Genomic DNA, 19,131 nt, shown 5'->3' with positions numbered 1-19,131 from the left:
GAATAGCTACAGACATTAGCCACAGTTACTTTTACATTTACTGTTTTCTGATGTCTGCTCAACTCTGCAGAGTTAACTAGATGAAGGTGGCCTTGCATGCTGAGATGTTTTGACCCAATGGTTCATGCTGATGACATTTTGTTATTTCCATTTCATTATATGCTCCAGCCTTGCCTCCCTCCCCTGATTAAGCCCAAGCACTTTCTCATCGTACGCACAGGCTGCTTGCACATGAGCACAACGTAAGTTGCGTGTGTGTCTGTGCCGGAGCAAGGACAGCAGAGCAGGTCTGGTGGTGGTGACCAGGGTCGGCCTAGAGTCCAGCCTGCAGTGACCCCCCTGAGGCTTCTCCCTGAGCAGCCCTAGGTTCCTGCACAGTACCTCAGGGCACAGCTGCATTCCGATGGCCTCCCTCATGATCCCTACTAGAACTGAATTTCCCCAAGAGAATTTGTCAGATTTTAGTCTGTTCTTCCATTTCAGACTCATAGACTGGTTTCTGGGACGCAAAGCCCTTTCCCCTCTGGGCTGTCAGAGCAGAGGGAAGTCACAGTAGCTTGCTGGCCCACAACAGGCACTACTCCCAGCTTCCTTACCCAGGTGTCCTTCTGCCCCACTGCTCCAGGCCTTTGAGCAGGAGTGACTCTTAACCACCATGTGATGATTTCCATGTCCACCAGGCTTGCCAAGGAGAGGTTTGGCTGGAGAAAGTGAGCAGCATGGCCCTTGTTACAGTGGCAATCTCTTGTGACTCCACACAAGGGCCAGTTGGGATGCAGCTGATTCTTGAGTATCTCCAAAAAGGGAGAGATTCTCTCATCCTGTGTGTAGGTTCCCTAAATAAAACTCTTCCTCACCTCTGTTTCATAACTTTCATTTGCAGTTTAGCCTGCTGGACAGCTAAAGCAGAGTGCTGGTTTAAGAACTGTTTCTCAAAACATAGCTCTCTAACTCAAAACTATTTCATGAAGACTGGCCCACCTAGCAGACCCTGCACTAAGGCAGGCAGCCTTAAGCTGCCTCTAATTTTTGAAGTGCTGAATAACCAGCTTCTGCTAAAGCCTAACCTCCACTGCAGCCAAGGGAGCCCAGTCTGGGACCTGCTTGTTCTCATCTCCACCTTTCCAACAGCTGTCTTGCCCAATCTGTGCTTCCCTGGGCCTCTGGCAGACACCCTTTCTATACCAGATCTGGTTTTTTTCAGTTATGCTTGCTTAGATCAGGATCCTGCCAGCTGTGACAGATGTTACAGGAGGAGAAGGCAATGTGACCGTGTCCCCCATGCCGATGTTAGGAAGGGTGCTCCAAACATTCCCTGTGTAAAGGCAGGGGAAAAGGGGCTGGGTCAAAAAGGGCCAGGTACTAGAAGCTGCTCACAAGTGTGGTGGGAGCAGTTGGCTTGCTGTCCTGCTCCAAATGACAGGAACCTCTCCCAGTCAGCCCCAATGACATCATTCACATCATACTCCCCTTTCTGCTCCAAGGCTCCCACCCTTTCCCACTTTCACATCTTCCCCAAGCAGCAAACAGCTCCCATTCACCCCTCTGTTTCTGGCCCTGGTTTTGGTGCCATCCCCCTTCAGTGTTTATGACCGTTGCCCTGGTGACTCCCCCTTGGTCAGTGACCCACAGAGCTGCTATTTCCCATTCTTTTCTCCTCAAGGCTTGGCAGTTTCTCACACCTGCATTGTGTCAGTGCAGCCCTAACTCAGGGTTAGCAGCCCCCTGGTTATTCCTTTCCCTTGGGTATTGGTTCCCACATTGCTATCCTGGTAAGGGCATATGTGACCTGACCATGACGTTAATATCCGGAATATTTTACAGTTCCTTGCGTTGCTGTCCTGTTAGTACAGCCATAGAGCCAGGGTAGGCCATTATTCACCAATGTTAATAGTCTATAGAAAAGCAGATAAATGAAATCCACATAGTGGAAACTTCTGTTTGTATACTGCTTGCCCAGCCACGCATCATCACTGTGGGACTGCCTGAACAAGAAGAGTCCTGACTGACAAAGGGAAACTGGAACATTTACCACTCAGATGTGTTCAAACATTACACACAGGATCACATATCCAGGGATGGTCTCTGGCTGGGGATAAAGTGCTATAGCCATCTGGTGGTAGGCTATTCTGATAGGCTTGGATAGTCTTGGTAACTAACTGTACATAACATTTTACAGACTATATATACATGCTCAAAATATCAATTTTCTAAAATAGAATAGTATGAAAGACTTCTAAATGCTAGGAATATATGCATGTAGTTGTTAAGAATGACATTCTACTGAGCACTAAAATATAGCTGTGATAGCACTACAGGACAGAGCATGGTATCATGCCACATGGACCACACTTTGCTCTATGAGGCTGACTCCTACTTCAGAAATCCTCCTCCTTCCCAGTGACAGTAACTTTGTCACTGTCTATCTTCTAAGTAGAGAGGGGAAAAAACATAGATCACCTCTTAACTTGATCATCCACCCAGTTTGTAGTAACTTTGGTAAGTAAGAAGTTTTTAAAACATTAATTCCTTGACTGAAAACGGAGATGTCTATAAATAAGCACAAAGCGAGTAATCTTAGTAAGGCACTAAATCTAGCTATTAAACCTGAAAGCTGTTTGCGTGAAAGGCTAATGAACACAACTAAGGTTTATTTAAAGTACTTTGAAGTATCTTATTTATTAATTCACAGAGAATATTTCCAAAGTTAGATTTTACTTGGACTATGTTACTTAAGAGATGCAAGAATTCTGCTATGTGCTCTAAGTAGCCTGGATAGTAACAAAATTGGGAACTGTGTGGAAGTTTACATGGTTAAAGTCATCATCACAAGCTGGCTGAATCTGGTACTTCTGCTTAGACTCCCGCCAAGAATAAAAGTTGTGATGGGAACTCAACTGCGCTTGAAATCTCCAAGACTAACTAGACATCTTCCAACTGTTTAACATCAGTGCAAAATGCAAGTACCTTGTACTCCACTTTGTTAAAATTACCTGTGTAAATTTTACATATATAAAATAGGGGTCACCATGTATCACTGAAAACAGCACTCTAACATGTAGTACTGACGCGAACAGTTAAATGTAGTCAGATCTTTTTTATTGGAGAAGAGACTATTTTCAAGATGCAAAATATGTCCCTGTGTTCAATAAATTTTTATCAAAGCAAATTAAAAAAAAAATCTTTACATTAAAACCCCACCAGATGTCTTCAACACAAGTTTCCTGTAAAGTATCCTAGAACCTCTACCAACAACAAAGTTTCCTACAAAACTTCAGTTTCTAGCAAGTCCAATCATGCAAGAGAACACTCCTTATGGATCCAAAAGGGTTAAATATATACAGACAGTGAGATATCCACAGAAGCATTATCCTTCTCGCTGAATAAATACATTTTAAAAAAAAACATTCTTCACTGGCAATACATGGCACACATAACAATGTCTTTTCAGTATATTTGTTGGAAATAAACTGCTATCATGCTGTTAAGGCAAGAAAGTTACGATACTGTTGTCCCCTCTGAACGTCTAAATATATGCTAAGAAAAATCAATTGTTCCTCCCAGTACCGAATGGGAAGTATTCAGGGAATTCATGAATAATTTTTAGTGCTTCATTGTAGAGTTCCAGATCTGAAACAGGGCAAAGAAAATGGTTATGACGCAGAAGCTAAACTCCGCACAAGCAAATGACAGCATTAAAGCACTACTTATTTTAAAGCAGTATAGCTGAGTGTTCCCAGTACCCCTCATCCTCCTCAGTTTTCCCAAGGCAGCCACACCCTCATTGCTTCCGATCTGGACAGTTATTTTAGGCCTACTAGCTGCACAATCACATAGGTCCAGTGCAAGGCAAGAACCACGAGGCTAGGAGTGGAACAATCATCAGACCATGACCTAGACTGGCTCCAACTTCCAGTCAGTCCCTACAGTTTGACAGTAAACCAGTATATTTTGTACAGAATTTTTCCCATGACACTCTCCTTTTCTACATTCCTCTCCATGTCTGTCTGGCAGCTTGAGGAAGGACCTTGTCCTTAAGAAAAGATTACCAATCAGGCTCTCTGTTCTTAGTTACTGAAGAGTTCAGAACACAAAATGAATTTGTCATAATGTATATTTCTTACTTACCAAATGGACTTTTATCTTCTCTGAACTGGACGTATGACATGCACATGATGGTTGCCTGATTTGTTACTCTTCCCACTACTTCAAGAACTCCTGAGATCTCTTCATCTAGCTACAAAGCATACCAAATACAAAGTTAGTATCACTAAATTAGCTGCCCTCTCTACTGCACAGCACTTAAGCTAGGAACTCTGCACAACTGAGTGTTTGTTCATGACAACAGATTCTGTTCCATGTCAAACAATACAGTACTACTGAACACCCCTGTCCCCCTCCTCAAAAAAACCCCACAAAAGACCTGAGCCACTTGGATTTACAGGTTTTGTAACAAAAAATTCACTACCGACACAAAAAAAAAAAATAAAAATTGAAGAAGCATCAGAGGGAAGATGCCAGTTTATAAGTATATAAAACTGTGTCATTTAATCACTGAACAGACTAATCTATGACACAGTGCGCAGAAGAATCCAGATTTTAATGCACTGCATTCAAACCTGAGTAAATTATAGAACTCTGTAAGAGCTAAGGAGGTATCACGTGTGCCAGAGAGCAGTTCCAATATTCCAGATTCAGGAGGTATAATCAGAAATTATTTCTTAGGTAATCTGTCTGTATGTGTTCAGAATACAAAGACACTAACAACAACAAGCCTTTGGTTGAACAAAGGAAAAAAAAGGCAAACAATTTTATCTTACCCCAAAAATTATATAGCTTGAACATGCTTTCTTTCTTTTTTAAGATACTAATTTTAAGAGTGCAGTACTACTTCAATAATGTTCTTCCAATATCTAACTCTTAACGTTCTAGCAAGTTTCCTGGAACACAGCAATAGATTTCCTCACCACATAATTTTGCATTTCTCTGTTGAACGAACTACACACAAGCAAACAAAGCAGGGGAAAAGTTAGAAAAGCATTTTGATTAGCAGATCTAGAAGTTCGTCCATTTACATCAGGCAAACCACAGAGATGAAGCTGGCACATTTTTCCTGTACACACCAGTTTCTCCTCCCTTACATATCAATACAGACTGCAAAGTGACCAACATAGCAGTTTTGCATTTATGAAATTCAACCATTTACTCTATTATGGAAAGTTGTGGAATTGTTGGTCAGATGCTGACATCTTAAGATTTGACAACCCAAGGCAGGAACCTTTTCATGAGCTCAAGAAAGAGTTAAGGTACAAGCAGAACTTGTAGGAGACATTTTCTTGCAGTTCGAAGATGAAGTCAGCAAGCTTCACGCTCATAAAACAAAACTCTGCAAGATCAAACCGTATTTTCAGTCAACAAGGTGAGACTCCTGTCTGTGAAGTCAGAGAATATCACGTGCAATTATTTTACAAGAAAATGGCCAGATTTCTCAGTTTAACAACTCATTCCAAGAAAAAGATGGAGGAAAGACTACACATATGCTCAGTTAAGCTAGAGCATTCACCATCACAATGAAAATAATCCTTTAATTACAACATTTCTTAAAGAAAAAAAATAAATACATAAAGACAGAAGAGAATGCCAGGGTATTATTCCCTTGGTGATATGCAATAAAAAAAGGAAGCAACATTTCTGTGCAGTAGTTATTAGCATATCTCATAACCATTGCAGTAATCACTAGATCTATTTTTTTTTTTAAGAAAGAATGCTTCAAGCTAACTATGAAGTTTACTGGAATGCTACGACAAGTGTTCTAAGAGTATAGAGAAATGTCAACTCAAAAGACTCTTGAGAATATCATATTCTTCGATTTTTTGGATTATCTTCACAAAATATTCTGTTAGGCTTATAAAGGCAATAAATAAGGGAGGAAAAAGTGAAAGGAAATAGAGCTAATACATGCAGTGGACTATATTACACTGTAAACAACAGAAAAGACAAAGTAGCCAAACAGGCTGTTAAGGAATGAGTTCTCTCTCTTAACACCAGCTGAAAATTGATGAAGACCAAGGCAGTTCATGAATATGAAGACTGCAAGTCAGCTGGAAAATGTAAGAAGCAGAAGCAATGAAACATAGGTGGAAAAGGGAGAAACCGGGGATTATTTTTTTTCCTGCCTAAAAACTCTATACATGCAAGGCATGCACAGGTTTCAGAAGGGACAAAACCTTCGGTATCCACAAGAGGCAACATCAAGTATTTCCAAAGTATTCCTTAACTTACAGGTTCGCTCAGCTCCACAGTCGCATGTTTTCCTTCTCCATCCGAAAGCACTAAAAGCTTCCCAGTAGGATGAATCTACAAAAGACATCAGGCTCGTGCGCTCCCAAGGCGGCTGCCAGCGTCACAGGCTGAGCCGCCTCAACCAAATCCGCGCAGCGGGTCTTTCTCCGAAAGATCCGACCGTTACGGCCGCCTCCCGCCCTACCCCGGGCCCGTCCGGAGCCGCCCGCCTCCCTCAGGCCAGGCCGCAACGAGGTGCACCGGGTCAGGCGACAGACACGCCCTCAGGGCCCCGGCCCAGGGCAAGGCCCTATCCAGGGCGACAGGGCAGCTACACATCTCCTCCCGCCCCGCCCCGAGTCCCCGCGGCGCGGCCCAAAGAGGCGGGAGCCGAGCGCCGAGCAGCTCACGGACCTTCTCGACGCGGCCCACGAAGCAGACGGGCTGCCCGATACGCTGCGCCAGGTGGCCAGTGGCGATGCGCGGCCGCGGCACCTCATGGACGTCCGCCATCGCGGCGCGATTTCCCGCCCTTTGCCGAGGGGTGGAGCGACGTTGCCCCTGGCAACAGGGGAACCCGGGGAGGGCGGGACTTCCTCTTCTCCTGACGCGACCCGGAAGCGGAGGCGGAGGTTGGTGAGCGGCGGCGGCGGCAACGGGCGGCCGGGCCGGTGGGTGACGGTGGGGCGGGTTGTCGCTTGCTGCCGCAGCGGGGAGGCCGGCGGGGGGCCGAGCCTCGGGGAAGCCGGGGCCCGGCTTCCCCGGGGCTCGGCCCCCCGCCGGCCTGCCCGACCGGCCCCTTCCCTGTCATTTAATCCTTTTCCTTAAAGCACCCCATATTTTCCCTCCCTAACGGCCGTTTTGCCTCTTCCTTTAGATCCTGACTCCCCTCAGGTCACCGTTGCCCAAGCCAAGCATTCCTGTCACCGGTCTGTTAACCCGGTGTTTTACAGGCCGTAGTAGATACTCTAAACGTTGCATGTTATGGCTGTGATACCCAACGCATTTCCACAGACACAAGTATAGATTGGGAGAAAAGTGGCTGGAGAGCAGCCCTGCAGAAAGGGACCTGGGGGTGCTGGGTGACAGCAAGCTCAATGGAAGGCAGCAGCATGTCCTGGCAGCCAGGAGGGCAAACCGCATCCTGGGGTGCATCAAATACAGTATGTAACCAGTCGATCAAAACTGGTGATTATCCTGCTGTATGCAGACTTGGTGCTTCCCCACCTTGATTTGGTGCATCCTCAGCTGTACTGTGTGCAGTTCTGTGCACTGCAGTTACATCCAGAGGAGGGTATCAAAGCTGGTGAAAGGACAGGAAGGCATGTCCTGTGAGGAGTGGCTGAGAACTTTGGGCTTGTCTAGTTTGGAGAAAAGGAAGCTGAGGGGCGACCTCATTGCTCTCTACAGCTTCCTGAGGAGGGGAAGCGGAGAGGAGGGTGCTGAGCTCTTCTCCCTCATATCCAGTGACAGAATGCCTGGGAACAGTTCAAAGCTGCAGCAGGAGGAGGTTTAGAGTGGGCATTAGGAAGCATTTCTTTACCGAGAGGGTGGTCAAACACTGGAACAGGCTTCCTGGAGAGGTGGTCGAGGCACCAAGCCTGTCAGTGTATAAGAAGCATTTGGACAATGCCCACAATATGCTTTAACTTTTGGTCAGCCTTGAAGTGGTCAGGCAGTTGGACTAGATGATCATTGTAGGTCCCTTCCAACTGAACTATTATGTTCTATTCTATTAATTTCATTTCATTTTGTTTGACCATTAAATAGCTTACGCTTGATCCCCAGAATTAGAGCAACTGATGGATGTTAAGACAGAGCCAGCTTCTGAATGTGGCACTCTCACCACATGTCTTGCCTTTTTCCTTGTGTTTTCCCCAACTGTCTCTTGCGTGGAGAGGTTTCTCCCCATTGCTCTTGTGGCAAAGCCAGCTACTGGTATCCTGGGCTGCATTTGACCTATGTTGCCAGCAGGTTGATGGAGGTGATCCTTCCCCTCTACTCAGCACTGGTGAGGTCGCACCTGGAGTACTGGGTCCAAGTTCTGGGTACAAAAGAGACGTGGACATACTGGAGAGAGTCCAGTGAAGGGCCACAATGAAGATTAAGGCCCTGAACCACTTTACGTATGAGGAAAGCCTTGAGAGAGCTGCAACTGCTGAGCCTAGAGAAGAGAAGGCTCGGGGGATCTTATTAACGCATATAAATACCTGAAAGGAGGGCGCAAAGAGGATGAAGCCAGGCTCTTTTCAGTGGTGCCCAGTGACGGGACCTGAGACAGTGGGCACAAACTGAAACACAGGAGGTTCCCTCTGAACATCAGGGAACATTTTTTTTTGCTGTGAGAGTGACTGAGCATTAGCACAGGCTGGCCAGGGAGGTTGTGGAGTCTCCATCCTTGGAGATACTCAAAAGCTGTCTGGACATGGTCCTGGGCAGCCAGCTCTAGGTGGCCCTGCTTAAGCAGGGGGTTGGACAAGATGACCTCCGGAGATCCCTTCCAACCTCAACCATCCTGTGGTTCTGTGATTTCCGTTTCCAGGACCAGTTTTTCAGGAAATACTTGAGAAAATCTAACTGCTCCAGCTTAAAAGGGCGATCCCAACATTGCCTAGATGCTGGCTGTCTCTTCTAACCAGCTGTGGGTTAGTTCAGCTTGCTAACCAGCACAAAGTGGTTTTTGTTAGTTGGCTGGGTTAGTGTTGTGATGGCTCAGCAAGCTGAGCCAGCTTGTCAAGGAAGCTGCTGCCAGAAGCTGTGCAAAACCAGCATGTTGCCGGGGAGAGGAGTGCTGTGGGGTTATTTTTGCTGGTGTGTAGCTGGTTGTCATCTCCTCAGTGTCACTATGCCATTCACCTTTTCAGTAGTTTATTTGCAAGAGAATATTCTCATTTTTTTAGTATATATATCTTCAGAGATTTTAAAGGAGACATCTCATAATGTAACAGTTGGAGCAAGGTGCAGTGCTGGCTGCTCCAAAGTGGCTCTTCTAGAGCTGTTTGTCTGCCACATCTGAAGGGTCAGCTGTTAGAAAAACACAACTGTAGACATGCTTACAAATATGTGTTTGTATCATGCTTAGCAGCTGTTGAAGGTCTGCAGTCAAGAGAACTGTTTGCAGGGAAAGAAGTAGCTTCCAGCCTACTCAGTATTGGTTCTAATAAACATCTAGCTTTCTATTTTAGCATTTTCTATCTTCTTCAGGGTTTTAAATGTTGTCATTGGTTTGAGTACTGTTATTTCACTCCTGGCTTTGCCTTTGTCACCTATGCTTTTATTGTCCTACTTGATTGTGGTGGATTTTTTATGATTCACCATCTTTGAGTGTTTTTTATACTATGGTGATTTGGGTTGCATAGTTCTTGGTACATCTGCTTCCCTTAAACTTTATGAAAACTTTAAAAATAAATATTCACATTTTATGTAAGTAAAAAAGTCTTTGATAGTGTTTTGTTATATGTATATGCCTTTTTTGTATTTGTGTTTCTCGTGACACTTTCTTCTGTTTTCAAGAAGCATAAACTAAGGGAATATGACTAATGTTAATGCCAGATAAAAGAAATGTTATGTTGTTTTTCCTTATGTTTTTTTTTCCTTCTTCACATAGTAACTTACACTAGGCCAAAAGCTTTTAAACTGTTCTCTTGGTGTCACACAAAAGTCTTTTCAACATGTATGTTCCTGACTCTTAAATTGGTTGTTTTCATGTCATAAGCAGGGCTGTACAGGGCTGTAAACATCTTTCTCTTTTTCTGATTGCTACTTTATTGGTGAATCATAGCAGATGCTAATATGGAAGAAAGAATTCCTCTGATGCTCTGTTTTTTCCTTCCATAGATTATATAGGTTAAACTGCTAGATGTGAAATTAATTATTCTGCTTTTTTCTTTAAGGTCGGTTTTGTATCTTGTTCTGACCTTATTTCATCATTTATGTAATTACCGGTAGTGCCACTGCAGTTCTGTTTTGCTGTATTCCTGAGCATCCTCTCTTTATCTTAGTCTGCGTCTTTGGTGTTTTTAATATTGAATTACCTTTCTCCTCCTGTCACTTGTGAACATGCAGGAAAAAGCTGAAAAGTAATGCTAAATATGCCAGGATCTTCACCGTATAGAAAAATTTTACTGGATTTAAAGTATTGGTTTGGCTCAAAGGTCACCCATACTTATTGTCAAAGGAGACTGACAAAATGCAGGAGGTATACATTAACCTCTTTGTGCAGCTCTGTAACTCATCTTTGTCCAATACCATGAATGTTCTAGGAGCCTTACAGAAAGACAAAATATTTTTTGCATCCTCACAGAATTGCTATAGTTCACAGTTTATTACTTGCTAATGGCTGAAGCAGTGCCAAAAGCATTATTCTTAACTATCAGCGATTGAGATTGGAGAAAGAAAAAATTGTGTTCACTTTTTGGTGAGGGGGAAACATGAGGAGAAGGGAATTGCATATTCCTACCAAGGGAGATTTTTATCTTTAGGCAGTGAATTCAATTTCAGGTCTCCTATAGAAATAAAATTAATCCCATCTGGAAAGGAAAAGTGCTGTGCTATATAGGAGAAATTACGGCAGAAACGTGGTACTATCTCTGAATGGTGGGTGTATTTTCTGTGATTTTGTGCTGACAGCTTTTAAAAAAACCCACACAACGAAGTGCTTTTTTCTCTAGTCTGTGTGACCATGCATCCAGGTCCACAAACTTCAAATTTAATTCTTACTCTGAAATGAAACTTGTGTGGAAACTGGTTGTTCTCAGCTTTCATTAACTGAAACCTCATCTTATCTACAAGTAGTAAAACTCCAGCCTGATTCTGCAAATGCTTAAACTGTGTTCTTATCTTCAAGTGCACGAGTGTTTCCATTCAACTCTGTGTTTCTTTGTTGGACAGGGGCTTTGTTCTGTTTTTAACATGTAATTCAAGAAATTTAGTGGTTGCATTTCCCGTTGTTGGAGAGATTTATGTCTACTTTTGAAGTACCACAGTTGATAAAATTCTTAAGAAAGCAAGTATCACGAATGTCCCAGCATTGCCTGTCTACAGCTTCTCCTTTACCTATGCCATGCTGTATACAGTTCTACTTTTTGTTTCTGTGCCCCCCTTCTGTATTGTTAGTTGTTCTTTGTTATTTAGTTTAAACTTAATACTGTGTTCAGCAACGGTACTGAAATCCTGTAAGTAGTAGTTGGCGAGCTCCTTCCTCCCCATCAGTTACACAGACCTGAGGTCTACAAGCACAAGTTTTGTTTCTAAGTGGTGAACACTCAAAGAAGGAAACTGCCTCACTAAGCACATTGGTCTTTTTAATATGTAGGTTCCTTACCACCTCCCCAACATTCACAATCACAAGATACAACCTATGCTATTTTCTTACTGTTGGACCAGTGATTCTAACAGCGTAAGAAGTTGAGGACTGAGCTTAGGGGGTACTTTTGTTAGCTTTGTTGTTCTGCTTCAAGCAAAAGAATGTGTGGGATTTTTTTGTTTTGTTTTCTGTTTGAGAAATACTGCTGGCAGTGGAATTAAGTTAAAGCTACTTTAGAAACTGAAAACTACAAAGTAGAAATCAACCCTTATGTATGTTGATAAGATGAATTTTGTGGGTTTTAGAAACAATTGGGATACTCAGGCTGCCTTCTGTCAATGAAACGAAAAAATCTAGTATGTGAAAGCACTTGTAACATTAATTTGACTAGATCAGATTGTACTTACTGTTAATTTACTCTGAACTGAAATGTCTGTTGTCCTTTAAGGAGTGAAGTTTAGGTATGTTAAATATGCAGGATTTAAAAGATGACAAATGCATGGTTTCCTATACAACTCTTTTGTGCCACATACATACCGATTAAGATGCTTTTCTTTCTGAAAGAGAGAAAGGAAGGGGAACGCTACGTGATAGAGCTGAAACCTGTACAATAACGCAGAGCTCAAAGACAAGAAAATGTGGCTGGAGCAGCTGCCTGACTGGTACCTGAAGGGGTTGACTGGAATCTGAGCCTTTACCAAACCTATCTGTAAGATTTTGCACATCAAGTTGATTTTGCTTCTTATTGTTGCACACTTAGGATGAAGGTAAAATTGCATTTTAAACTGTTCCACAACTGCCTCTCCTTCATACATCATTGGAGCAGAAACCTGACTCTTGAGCATTACAGCACAGGTTTTTACCACTTGAGCTATGGGACTGACAAGCCTAATTGGTAGCAGGAGAAGACTTACTCCCTGAGGGCTGAAAAAGGAATATGCTGCTGGCGCCATGTGTTGAGCCTGGGTGTGGGGGAAGGTAAGGAATAAATGAGATAATTAGGAGTTTCTACTGCGTAATCTCTACGGAACTGGAAATATCAGTATTTCACGTGGTAAGGTAGAAAAACAAGCAAAAAGGGATAAAATGCAGATAAGTAACATTTTTTAAAGTTACTGCATACCTGGAATTGGATGGTTTGTTCTGTTCTTGTGTACATCAGTGTAGTTTATTTGGTCACTGGAAATTGCACTGTGTCAGCATAAGCAAGCAGTAGCTGGCCAGCCTGCGGGGTATTCAGTCTTTAAGTCTCAGGTATCAGGGCACAGTTTGAATTGCTGCTGCTTTTGCCATGTTCTATTTATAAACTGTTCCTGAAAGCCAGTGCTTACACTTCATATAGGACTTTCTGTGATCTGGAGTATGGAAGTGTTTGCTGTTGCTTCTAACAGCGGAGTGTGAGGCAGTTTATATCTGGTGAATAATCAGTGCTGATTGTGAAGTTAATTGCTACAGGTCTCTGGCTAGGGCAAAAAAAGTCTTGCTTATGGTACCATGAATATTTGGGTGGGAAGTGAGGAATTCCGGCAAATAATTAATCCAGGATTTTTATCTTTCTTTCATTTTTTTAAAAATCCAAACACTACATGGTAGCACTATTCTCTCTTTCCCACCTTCTAAAGATTCTTTTCTTTAAACTTAGTGTGAAATAATGTTATTGAAACTTGACACTGTACACCTCTTTCTTGAGACTGGACTCCTTTGTTCTACTGGGGGTGTATACTAGATGTTGCTATTGGTTTGTCAGTCCCTTCTCCTTTAAATGCAGGTGTCCGCAAAGTAAATCAGGATTCTGTTCCTCAAACTCTACTTCAAACTTGAAATGACAGTGTTCCACTTTTCCCAATTTTATATTGGTATCTTAGCAGAGAAGATCTTTCTTTTTTAATACCTTTCTTTAAACCTTCCTGTTTGGCACACAGCGTGTTTCAGCCAGATGCCAGGCTGCTCCATAGGTTGGTTGTTGTCCAGTGGTCCGAGTTCAGCCCTTGAGGGCTGGAGGTGAGCACACCTTCAAGGGCTTCTGCAGTGCCTCTTTCTTCTTCTCGTTGTCCCAGCGCTATGGACAGAGCTGCTGTTCTGGAAGGAGTCTGGGGAGACTCTCAGTTGCTGCATTCAGTGGTGCCAGTTAGGCAGAAAATAGAAGGCAGGTGGTGGTACGTTGGTAGTCCTCTCAGTAAGCTGAACCTGTGAATACATGCTTTGCATAGTTCTGTTGGTTGTTCTTCGAAAGAGTGATGCTTCCTTACAAAGCTTTTCTTATAACTTCTCTTGGAAGAAGAGAAACTTCCTTGAGTCTACATCTTAAAAGTTTAGAACAATTAGAGAATTTCCTTAGAAAAAGGTTTGCTTAGAAAAATGTTTCAGGATGTATCTGTGTTTGTATAGGACTTAATTTTGTAAAAGCTGGACCAACTTTTGGCTGATGCTCATGGGGTTTTTAATATGAATTTGTCCTTTTAAAGCTATTCAGAATTGCCTCTATGTAATCTTCCAATCTTGAGAGAGAAAAGATACTGAGCATAATCTTTTGCAGTTAAATGTTTTTATCCCACGGGTTTCCTTGTTTTGTTTGAGCTGTTGTGAACTCTTACCTGCTTTGGAAGATTCTTTTAATGAATCATTGTTATGAAAAATTTGCAACATATGATTTTGTTGCAGTTTCTTTTAAGGGAATCAGTGGTAACTGTTAATCAAATACACCCAAGTGTTAAGCTGTCTCTAAGATTGCAGACTGGAAAAATGAAAATAGATACTATGCTAATATTGTAGGAGTGGGTGGGTTGGTCTTTTTAATTGCTGCACAGACATTTAAGACTAAAAATCTCTTGTGCAATTTGCTTTATTCAAGTATTCCTGCATTATAAAGCTGCATTTTCTATAGGATCATGTTTTGGGCTTTGAAGTTTAGATGCTTTAGCACTAACTCTGATGAGAAAGTTTGTGTAACAACAATTCAAAGTAGCAGAAAAATATGAAAATGTGCAGGATAAATGTTGAAGGGAGTTTCCTTCTTTCATTTTCTTTTAGAAAGGTTGAAGTTTTTTTTTTTTTTAATGGTTCCACTCCATTCATATCTTTATAGAAAAGTCTTTTATACTTCACTCTCTTTTTGCCTGTTGAAGTCAGTTGCTACATCAACAAGGTAATCTGTCCGACATACAAATGCCTGATATTTCAAATCAGGTAATAAAGATTAAACTGTAATATCATGTATGCGGCCTTTGGCATGGTGTGAACTTCTTATGGTAAATTCTGTTACCTTTTTTTATTTAACATGTTTTGTCTTCATTTTAGAGAACAACTTAGAAGAAAAAACAAAAGAGGCTATGTTCAGTTTCTTCCGAAAAAGTCAAGATTCAAAGAAGGTTACAGTGCCAGAAAGAGAAGCAGATGGATTTGTTATTGTGGGTAAGTGATGCTTCTGTATAAACTGATTCTTACCATCTTTGAAATGTAAAAATTTCTTTGAGATGCTTAGACCAAAGAGAAGCCATGATAAAATTTGTTCAGAATTCTTACTTTTCCTGAAGGAGTTCATATTCCTAGTCTCGTCATTTGGACTAAGTAGCTGAAGTTTTATTTACATAGGTGTGAACTCTTATTCAAGAGCATTGAAAATGTAGTTTCTTGTTTTCCTCTCCTATTGTGAGCAGGTAGAAGTTATGTCCTTACAAAACAAGAAAGCTTGAATTTGAGTCTTCTAGCTTTATGATTACAGTTGTGGGAAGAGAGAATCTTACTGCAGTTGTTAGAGGACTCTTTTTTTCAGGTTTGTTCCTTTTAGTGTTACCCCTGAAGTCTTTTTATATTAGAAGCCAAGAAGCACCAGTGTATTTCTAGTCATATGGTGAATGTGTATGTTCTGTCTTGGACTCTGACTCTTGCTTAGTTTGGTGAAAATTAAGCAGTTTAGGGTTTTCAAAGTCTTATTCAAAAACTAATCTGAAGTGTACTCACCTGTGAACTGGCTACATTTGCAGCTTTAATCAAGCTCTTTCACAGTCTTGTTGGATGGCTCAAGCATGCAGAAGATAAAGAATTTATTGCTGTCATGCTGTAACTGATCCTTTTCTTTTTCCTCTTCTGAAAATTTGTTTTTTCCTCCTTGTAAATCTGTCATCATCAATATTCGGCTTCCGCTGCTCTGATTTACTGACTTGTTCTTATCAGGAATCTTACAGTGTTTCTATATTTAACTGTTACTTCTTGAGCATTTTCAAGTCACAAAAGCCTCTAGATTATCAAAACCTAACAATATGAGAGACTATTGGAACTCTTTCTGAGGAGAACTTAATTACAATTTTTGTAATAGTTCTCCATTAAAACAAATCTGGTTTCACATCTGTGACTCTGTGTTGTCATGTTTAATGGTTGCCTTCCACTAGATCTTGTTCATCTGCACTGGTTTTGATGGCTACATCAAATCACTCCAGCACTTGCATTGTGGAAGGGTCAAAGGAGACACATCGTCATCCCAAAAAAGTCTGGAGACCGTTTAGACTTTCAAATTCTGTAGCAGGCAGAGACTTCTGCACCCAAACATTACTTATGTTCCACAATTGCTGGTCCTGATTCTGCATTCAAATTAACTTAATTCCTTTTTCCTGAAATGCTGTCAGTGACTATTTAAACTTCATTCATATAAATTCAAATTAAATTAATGTGTTAAATATAAACAAGAACCAACAATTTTGCTTGAATCCTTTATTTCTATTTATTATTATTTTTTGCTCAGACAGAAGTTAATTTAGCAAACTGCAGCAAAATGGACTGTAATTTCATCTTAACTAACTTTTACTGGGCAAAAGAATTGCCATCAACCTTGTCAGTGGAGCATATCACTGTCTTGCTAGATGGATATAGTTGCAGAATTATAGGTCAGCACTTAAGTAGATACTTATCTAGAGGTTTTGTTTGTCTAGGAATAGTGGCAGTCCAAAAAAAAAACCCCAAACTACAACACCTAGCTGTTCTGCGGTTTGTTTTATTACTCAGATGGGAGGTTCTGAAGCTTTTTTAAACTTAGGCATAAAATACTGTAGAATGCCAGCACTAAATGTCTTTAACAAATCTCAGTAGGACCATTAGTGTGAATACTTCTGTAGGCAGTGAACACTCCTGAAGGGAGTAAGAATTTAATTTCTTATGTTTTAAGTTGGTTCCTAAACCCAGTCTTTCATCCAAAACATACGAACAAAAAGCCTGGTTTGCTGATATTCTGTGGATTTAGGAGGAAGTGCTTTGCTTTTGTTTCCTGGAGAAAGAAGAGGAAGAATACATCCTCAGGGGACTCTTGTTGCTGATTTCCACTGTTGTAGTCAGGAGAGCTTGTCTGTCACAAATCCCTTGCAAGATTGTTCACACCATGCACCACTGATAAGGGCAGTCAGAAGTCTTACTGGAAGTCTGAATGAGACTTAACAAGAAAGGGTCAAATGCCATGTCCATTAAAGTATGAAAGATCTATTCAGTAATGTAGTGGGAGTACTGAGTATCACAATTAAATGTGGATAATTAAATGTGATTTTTCCCAACAATATTTAATTATTTTAATCTCTTTCTGTATCATCTGATATTTGAAAAAGAGGGAAGAAGTTCAACACTTCATTGAGAAAGATCCACCAGAGCTATCACCTCATCGATCTTGAGGATCATTTTTTTTGTTTTCTATTTTTTTCATAACTCCTCCAAGTCTTGTTATATATTACTGTATTTTAAATCTGCCTTTGCTTGTAGAGTATCAATGCCTTTGGAATTTCAATATCTGAATACCTAGTCTTTGACTACAAAGATGACTCATAAAAACACTGGAAGAAACAAAAACAACTTTGCAGCACAGAAGCTGAAAGAAATTCTCTATTTTAGCTTCTGAGGCAAATACTGCATGTGTGGGAGTCAAGAAAAAAGAATTTGTAATTCACTGTCTACAAAATAAAAACAAAATATAATTTTCTACCAGAAACTAAAGCATTTTTATGTGTAACTACCAGTTCACTTATTTTCCAGTTACTGGTCATCTCATCTATTCATGAAGCTGTAAAAGTGGTGCTTGTTCTGTAACAAGCAGAACCATTACTCTGAAAAGGGAAAAGAGGCTTATGAAATACACACAACACATGCAGTTGGTTTTGATGGGTGAATCAATTGCAGAAATATGAAAAATGTTTCAGAGGTTTGCCTGATTGTCACAAATTATTTCTAAAGTTAACATTCTGAATGCCAGAATTCAGGAAACAAGTATTCAGTTAGCTTGGGGATGTTGAAGTAGTTCTTAAGGAATTTCTTATGTTCTGTGGCTATTGTAATATAAAATAAATTCCAGCCTACCATCCATTCCTACTGTTGCTAGCCACACAGGTTAGTGCTAGCATTTTGGTGTGGCACACAACTAAAAATTTCCTATCAGATCTCACAGATGCATGCGACTGGTAGTGCTAATCTCAGCCTAAAATCAGGGATTGAAAAACTCAGACAGCAATGCTGGTTTCCACGTGGGTTTGGCAAGAAGGTCAGAAAGTCTGCAAACATCCACATGGTGCTGGTGGTTCCACTGGGGTGGGCGGTGAGTGTTTTTTGCTTGAAGACGACTGAAATATAGAATCATAGAATGGTTTGCGTTGGAAGAGACCTTTAAAGATCACCTAGTCCATCCCCCCTGCTATGGGCAGGGACATCTTTCACTAGATCATGTTGTTCAAAGTCTTCTCCAACCTGAGTTTGAACACAACTTCTCTGAGAAGCCTGTTCCAGTGTCTCATCACCCTCATCGTTAAAAAAACAAAACCACTTATCACAGAATATTGTTCTATATGTGCTCTTTAAAAAATACTGCTGAATGTTAATTTTGTTTTCAGGTTTAGTTTCAGATGCTGATGTGCAGGGTCTTGGTTACTTTTCTAGAAAAATTTGAAGTAAGCCAGTGTGAGGGAGCAGCAAGTGCTGATGGCTCCACCAGGCAGATGAGCCTGCAGCCAAGCGAGGGTGCCAAGAAGGCAGGGGCTTGGGCAGAGACCTCACCTGTGAGGGGTGGGGTCCCACACTACCTGAGCAAGGACAACAGGGGGGATCTGGTGACCGCGACCAGGGTCAGCCGAGAGTGCAGTGATTGCCAGGCAAGTCTGCAGGGATGAGGCAGATCTGAGGCCAGGCTGGAAGTCAGGTCAGAGGGTTGGGGTCATCAAGGTGCACAGGCAGGCTCAGGCATCCCTGCAGGGTGGCTTCTTGGCAAGAACCTGAGATGAGGCTTCTCCTGCAGCTCTTTGCCTGGACCCTGATGGATGTGCTCAGGCTGCACTGTGTCAGTGCCGGCTGTGGGCACGGACGGCCAAACCCCCTGGGGTTGGGGAAGGGGCAGCTGAGGCCAGTGGTGCCCTCAGAGCTGAAGAGCCAGGATGGCTGTGTTGTCTTTCACTAGCGCCTGGAGGCAGCGGGGTTCTCTGAGGAGCTCTTGATCTGAGCCTTTGACCATGCCTGAGTTCAAGCCTGCTTTGTTTACTTTTAACTTGTGTTTTAAAGACCGTCTGATTATGGATTTAAGAGTT

General features: G+C 41.8%; 2 protein-coding genes across 3 annotated transcripts in view; one reads left to right on the top strand and one right to left on the bottom strand.

Annotated features, from left to right (window-relative positions):
* Positions 1–3,082: 3,082 nt before the first annotated feature.
* RPA3 (replication protein A3) lies at positions 3,083–6,830 on the bottom strand. Its single transcript, XM_074863777.1, has 4 exons — positions 6,697–6,830; positions 6,283–6,357; positions 4,129–4,237; positions 3,083–3,630 (listed from the first exon to the last, which is right to left on the bottom strand). Exons 1-4 carry the CDS (start codon positions 6,793–6,795, stop codon positions 3,548–3,550), a joined length of 366 nt encoding a protein of 121 aa, XP_074719878.1. The 5' UTR covers positions 6,796–6,830; the 3' UTR covers positions 3,083–3,547.
* A 55-nt stretch (positions 6,831–6,885) lies between these two features.
* Positions 6,886–19,131, top strand: part of UMAD1 (UBAP1-MVB12-associated (UMA) domain containing 1) — an 85,208-nt gene continuing 72,962 nt past the window's right edge. The window contains exons 1-2 of one of the 2 annotated variants that reach the window (XM_074863753.1): positions 6,886–6,953; positions 14,885–14,998. In XM_074863753.1, coding sequence (XP_074719854.1) covers positions 14,917–14,998 — 82 coding nt within the window. In that variant the 5' untranslated portion in view covers positions 6,886–6,953; positions 14,885–14,916. The remainder of the gene's footprint in view (positions 6,954–14,884; positions 14,999–19,131) is intronic. The other variant, XM_074863763.1, reaches the window with a different exon arrangement.

The sequence above is a fragment of the Strix uralensis genome, chromosome 1, assembly GCF_047716275.1.
Source record: "Strix uralensis isolate ZFMK-TIS-50842 chromosome 1, bStrUra1, whole genome shotgun sequence".
NCBI classification, from domain to species: domain Eukaryota; kingdom Metazoa; phylum Chordata; class Aves; order Strigiformes; family Strigidae; genus Strix; species Strix uralensis.
The sequence above is the reverse complement of the archived record's forward strand: the minus strand, read 5'-3'. Positions and strand labels throughout refer to the sequence as shown.

Bases quoted from the DNA above. Each gene is read 5' to 3' on its own strand.
- RPA3 (XM_074863777.1), bottom strand. From the start codon at position 6,795: ATGGCGGACGTCCATGAGGTGCCGCGGCCGCGCATCGCCACTGGCCAC. The intron at 6,358-6,696 runs GTCCGTGAGCTG...TGTCTTTTGTAG, and splicing joins TCGTGGGCCGCGTCGAGAAG to ATTCATCCTACTGGGAAGCT. The intron at 4,238-6,282 runs GTAAGTTAAGGA...TATGCTTTGTAG, and splicing joins CTGTGGAGCTGAGCGAACCT to CTAGATGAAGAGATCTCAGG.